Source organism: Oryzias melastigma, linkage group LG7, assembly GCF_002922805.2.
Source record: "Oryzias melastigma strain HK-1 linkage group LG7, ASM292280v2, whole genome shotgun sequence".
In the NCBI taxonomy this organism is placed as follows: Eukaryota; Metazoa; Chordata; class Actinopteri; order Beloniformes; family Adrianichthyidae; genus Oryzias; species Oryzias melastigma.
Genome location: NC_050518.1, coordinates 19518967 through 19524473, shown reverse-complemented (window position 1 = coordinate 19524473; position 5507 = coordinate 19518967). Strand labels below are relative to the sequence as shown.

At 39.6% G+C, this 5507-nt stretch overlaps 1 protein-coding gene across 1 annotated transcript; it reads right to left on the bottom strand.

The window, feature by feature from the left end:
• Window positions 1–65: 65 nt before the first annotated feature.
• Window positions 66–2619, bottom strand: LOC112159616 (tubulin alpha-1B chain). The gene is made up of 4 exons (XM_024293811.2): window positions 2464–2619; window positions 1475–1697; window positions 1243–1391; window positions 66–1172 (listed from the first exon to the last, which is right to left on the bottom strand). Exons 1-4 carry the CDS (start codon window positions 2464–2466, stop codon window positions 192–194), a joined length of 1356 nt encoding a protein of 451 aa, XP_024149579.1. The 5' UTR covers window positions 2467–2619; the 3' UTR covers window positions 66–191.
• Between the last annotated feature and the right edge of the window lie 2888 nt (window positions 2620–5507).

The window sequence follows — 5507 nt, the reverse complement described above, 5'->3', positions numbered from 1 at the left end:
TCCTTAATTAATGCATTCTACTTGTTGGTGTTTACCCAGAAATGAACATAAATGACACAATAGCATCACGTTACAACATCTTTATTTTTAAAGATCCAAACTTCCATGCAATGTTACAAATCTGAGCAGAGTCAGATTGGTACATGAAGATACAGTTTGGAAAATGTGAAAGACTTTACTGGGTAACACTTTTAATACTCTTCTCCTTCTTCCTCTCCTTCTCCCTCAATGGAGTCGACTCCAACCTCCTCATAATCTTTCTCCAGAGCTGCCATGTCCTCCCTGGCCTCAGAGAACTCTCCCTCCTCCATACCTTCACCCACATACCAGTGCACAAAGGCGCGCTTAGCGTACATCAGGTCAAACTTGTGGTCCAGCCGAGCCCAGGCCTCTGCAATAGCAGTGGTGTTGCTCAGCATGCACACCGCCCTCTGGACCTTGGCCAGGTCTCCACCGGGGACTACAGTGGGCGGCTGGTAGTTGATGCCGACTTTAAAGCCGGTGGGACACCAGTCCACAAACTGGATGGAGCGCTTGGTTTTAATAGTGGCGATGGCAGCGTTCACATCTTTGGGCACCACATCGCCACGATACAAAAGACAACAGGCCATGTACTTTCCATGGCGGGGATCACATTTCACCATCTGATTGGCCGGCTCAAAGCAGGCGTTGGTGATCTCAGCCACTGACAGCTGCTCATGGTAAGCTTTCTCTGCAGAGATGACGGGGGCGTAGGTGGCCAGAGGGAAGTGGATGCGGGGATATGGCACCAAGTTGGTCTGAAACTCAGTCAGATCTACATTGAGAGCACCATCAAAGCGTAGAGAGGCAGTGATGGAAGACACTATCTGGCTGATCAGCCTGTTCAGGTTGGTGTAGGTGGGGCGCTCGATGTCCAGGTTCCTACGGCAGATGTCATAGATGGCCTCGTTGTCCACCATGAAGGCACAGTCAGAGTGCTCCAGAGTGGTGTGGGTGGTCAGGATGGAGTTGTAGGGCTCCACCACAGCAGTGGACACCTGGGGGGCTGGGTAGATGGAGAACTCCAGCTTGGACTTTTTACCATAGTCCACAGACAGACGCTCCATCAGCAGGGAGGTGAAACCAGAGCCGGTGCCACCACCAAAGCTGTGGAACACCAGGAAGCCTTGAAGACCAGTGCACTGGTCAGCCTGAGGACGTATATGGAACCCAGTTAGATACAGATTGGGAGTTAGCTTAATATCCTACAAATACACCCACCAGTTTGCGGATCCTGTCCAGAACCAGGTCAATGATCTCTTTACCGATGGTGTAGTGCCCACGGGCATAGTTGTTGGCAGCATCTTCCTTGCCAGTGATCAGTTGCTCAGGGTGGAACAGCTGTCGGTAGGTCCCGGTGCGCACCTCATCTGATGAGACGGGTCCAGTCAAGATGTAGAATCGAAATAAAATCCAGAGGAAAAGAATAAAGCCAACAAATTCAATACTTTACCAATGACAGTAGGCTCCAGGTCCACAAACACCGCCCTAGGCACGTGCTTGCCAGCTCCTGTCTCACTAAAGAAGGTGTTGAAGGAATCATCCCCCCCACCAATAGCTTTGTCACTGGGCATCTGTCCATCGGGCTGGATTCCATGCTCCAGACAGTAAAGCTCCCAGCAGGCATTGCCAATCTGGACACCAGCCTGACCGACGTGGATGGAGATGCACTCACGCTGGGAAGAAGTAAAACGGCAAAAAGAAGAAAATATATGTACATGTATTAGAGGGAAAAACATTGGAGGTTTACAACCAGACACCTGTCGAGATCAAACAAGCTTTTCAAAAACAGTCCCTTTAGCCTTTATTTAAAACATTTACATGCTCTAGTTGTGACAGAAACATACTGAAGGCATGTATTTTACAGAGAATGATGCATTTTACGCTGCAACACTGAAGTGGGGTTTGCACAAAGGATTACAGGGGAGAGAAAGGATTATCTAGGTCAGACATGTTGCAGGGTGTTGGTGCTATAAAGGCTGCAGTCACAATAGTCACACTTACAGGGAGACGGTGCATTTTTCATTTTTACTATCTGTCTAATGTTGAGATGTCTTGCTTTGTTATTTAATAATATAACAGGGAAAACCACAAATATTGCACATGAAAAAACAGGAGGCAGCAGGGAATTTATATAACATCTAACAAACATGGATGACAAATGGGGCGACCAAACTGACAAATGAATGGAAGCCTGGTGAAGAGAAAAAGGCGTCTAAGCTGATTTAGCTGTGTAGAGGAGGATTAGGCGTTTGCCTTGCAAAAGATCATTGTAAATGCTCTTCTTTTTTAGAAATTAAATTAATGTTTTGATCAATTTAAAATTCGAGGAAATAAAACAGCAATCTAAAAAATATAAAACACAATCTTCTACAAGTTAAACAGAAAATGCACCAACATACACCTTCATCTTCAAGAATAAAATGATATAGAGATGCTTACCATGATCACTCGTCCTTATTATGTAATGTAATGAGACAAGTTTGAGGATGCGTGAATTTGAGATGTGCAGAGGCTGAAGACTGAAGCCGCTCTGGTCACGCGCAGCGCGCTCACAACCACCTCAGAGGATTCAGAAAGAGGACAGTAGGCATGCGCGCCGTGTGGTAAGGCAAGCCAAATGGCTGAATTATCTTCATTTGAGGCTGAAAGGCTGGTGAAAATAAAATCCTGGCTTATTTTCTTTGTTTGAAGAAAAAAAGATTAAATGACAACAGCTATAAATCATGATGGATTACATTGTATTAGGACACACACACACACATAGAAAAAATAAAGAAAATATTAGGGCTGGGTTTAAAAAATCTATTAATCATTTTGAATCTATTTAAGCTTAATAGATCAATAATCGAGTCACAAAAGATATAAATTGATTTAGCACACAAAGCTAAAGTTCGCTAGCTTGATGCTAACGTTCAATAGAATTTCCCATAGGACGGCTAATGCTAACACTTGGTTGCCAAAAAAAAAATAATTTCTGATTAAATGAACATCTTTATTGTTATCTTTATTATTTACTTATAGGCATACTTTTCCAAACTCCTTTAAGGAAATAATGTTTAAAGTAACTATTTATGGTCTAAAACTTCGTTTTTCGATCAAACTGTTATCTTCTTCTAGAATAGAGTGTGCTACTTCTACAGCGCGATCGCCACCTAGTGGCCAAACTTAAACGTCCTCCAGGAGAAGCAGCACTGTTTACAATGTTAATGATCGGAACATTTTTGTTAGAACTTCTCCTTTAGAGAATCTATGTAACACTATATAATATTAATCTCAATATTTTACTAATAAATTTTGCAATATGTGAACTGTATCCAATTAACATAAATATATTCAAATTAAATAATATATTTTTAATGTATTTCTAAACAAATGCGTTGTAAACCTAAAATTGAATGAATTATTTATTTATTTATTTTTATAATTTTTAAATGTTTGTGCTAGAGCAACTGTAATTTTTACACACAAAAAACATATTATGTTCGTGTTTATGTGTAATTGTAACAACACCAAAGTGAACATTTTTAAGTTTTATTATTTTTTATTTAGTCTTAATACAAAATGAAACTTAAAAAAACAAATGTTATGTATTTTTGGGTACAATGTTTATTGTAGTAGCATAGTGTTGTCACTTTAACCCAATGCATTATGGGAGATGCAGTGCAAAAACTGATACCTGATGCTGGACAAACTCACGTCTCCGAGTTTCATAATTTTTTTTCTCTTTTTCCACAGTTTGACACCGGACACAAGCTTTAGTTGCTATTTTTTTGGAACTGTGAGATTTTATGAGCCAAGTCGCAACAAAAAAGTGAGGATGTTGACAACTTTTGATTGGTCAGACTGATGACATGATTTTAAGCCTCCAAGAATGATTGGCAGACACAGTTGGAGGGACGGAATTTTTCCAAAAAACAGCTAGCTGTGGCTAAATCGCAGGACCGCCATTCTTATCAAAAAGTTTTTATTGGAATCAAATCAACAGAGAGAAAAAATAGTATTGTGTGGTCTTTTATATTCCTAACTATTAATTGTTTTATCAGGGCGTGTTTGGATAAAAACAGAGCTGATATCCTGTTGATAGAAAATGTTTTTAGATCAGTGAAAATGAATAATTTCCAACGGCACACTGGTTGAGAAACACTGCTTTATAGTAGTGAAGTGCTTACTCAATTGACGTTAATCATCTGATTCTGTTGCGGGGAAAATCGTCTTTGCGCCATTATGCAAAAAATATAGCTTGATTTAGCACGTAAAGCTAAAATCCGCTAGCTTAATGCTAAGTGCTAGCATTAGCTATTCTATGGGAAATTCCATTAACGTTAGCATCAAGCTAGCGGACTTTTGCATTATGTGCTAGTTTAATCTCTTTTTTAATGGATTGATTATTAATCTATAATGCTTTGATTGATTCAAATTGATTAATTGATTGTTTTCAACCCAGCTCTAACTAAAAGTGGTTTGAGGGGTCACTTAGTCTAGTTTTCATCATTGACTGTAGATGAGACCCGGACTGAGTCCCCCCAAATAGGAAATACCCATTGGCTCCAAGAAACCAAAATCCCATAGACTTTTATTGAGAAATAAACAGCTATAGAGTCATTGTATTTAGAAAAAGCATTCTTTCACTGCTATTTTTTCTTAACCTATTCTTGCTAACCCTATGATATTTTTCTTTACAAACAAACAGACTGAAAAACAGCTTCTTTCCAAAAGCAGTATCCATGTTAAACTCCTACTCACACAGATAACGTCTCATCAAACTGTACAGTATATCATACATTTATATACTGCTTATGTATGCATATGTAAATCTGGTTATTTAAATGCTCGCTTTTTTGCACATCCATAATGTACATATCTGCACGTCTGGATACTATGATGGACAATACACACTTATATGGCACAGTTCGTTGTATATATTTTTCTACATATTTTTTTATACTTTATATCGTATTTTATATTATGTTCTTTGTTTTTTATGCCAATTTCTTTGCACTGAAACGGTTGCTGCAATTTCCTTGTCCTTGTGATAATGACAATAAAGGTCTATCTATCTATCTTTATCGCAAGCTATTCAAGTTATAAACAGCCCAATCAGAGGCCTGAATAAAAGCGTGTGGTGTCCATTGGCCCACACCTGGAACATTTGACATTTTCTCTCGATCCCACTTTCAGGAGTGTAGATTTCAAACAAGCACACTTGAATACCGACAGCCATAGAAATGTTGAGTCAGAATGACTTGGATCAATCTCCACCATTAACATGAATATCTGATTTTACCAACCTCAGCTGAACTGAGGTGTGTTTTGGATTTTGGCCCCATGTGTGATTAAGTTTGACACTCCTGGTCTATAATTAGCCTACTAGTTACTGACTTCGTCTGACTCCTTCTGAAAAATGGCTACTGAATTGGCTTCATTTCGCAGGAGCCAGACATATTTTCTATGGGTGATGTCACACTTGCTCAGTCCAGTTCTTT

What these genes read in the sequence shown, in the direction of transcription:
- LOC112159616 (XM_024293811.2), bottom strand. An exon ending in CCTGGAGCCTACTGTCATTG is followed by an intron (nt 1,392 to 1,474) that starts GTAAAGTATTGA and finishes CCGTCTCATCAG; the next exon opens with ATGAGGTGCGCACCGGGACC. An exon ending in TGGACAGGATCCGCAAACTG is followed by an intron (nt 1,173 to 1,242) that starts GTGGGTGTATTT and finishes ATACGTCCTCAG; the next exon opens with GCTGACCAGTGCACTGGTCT.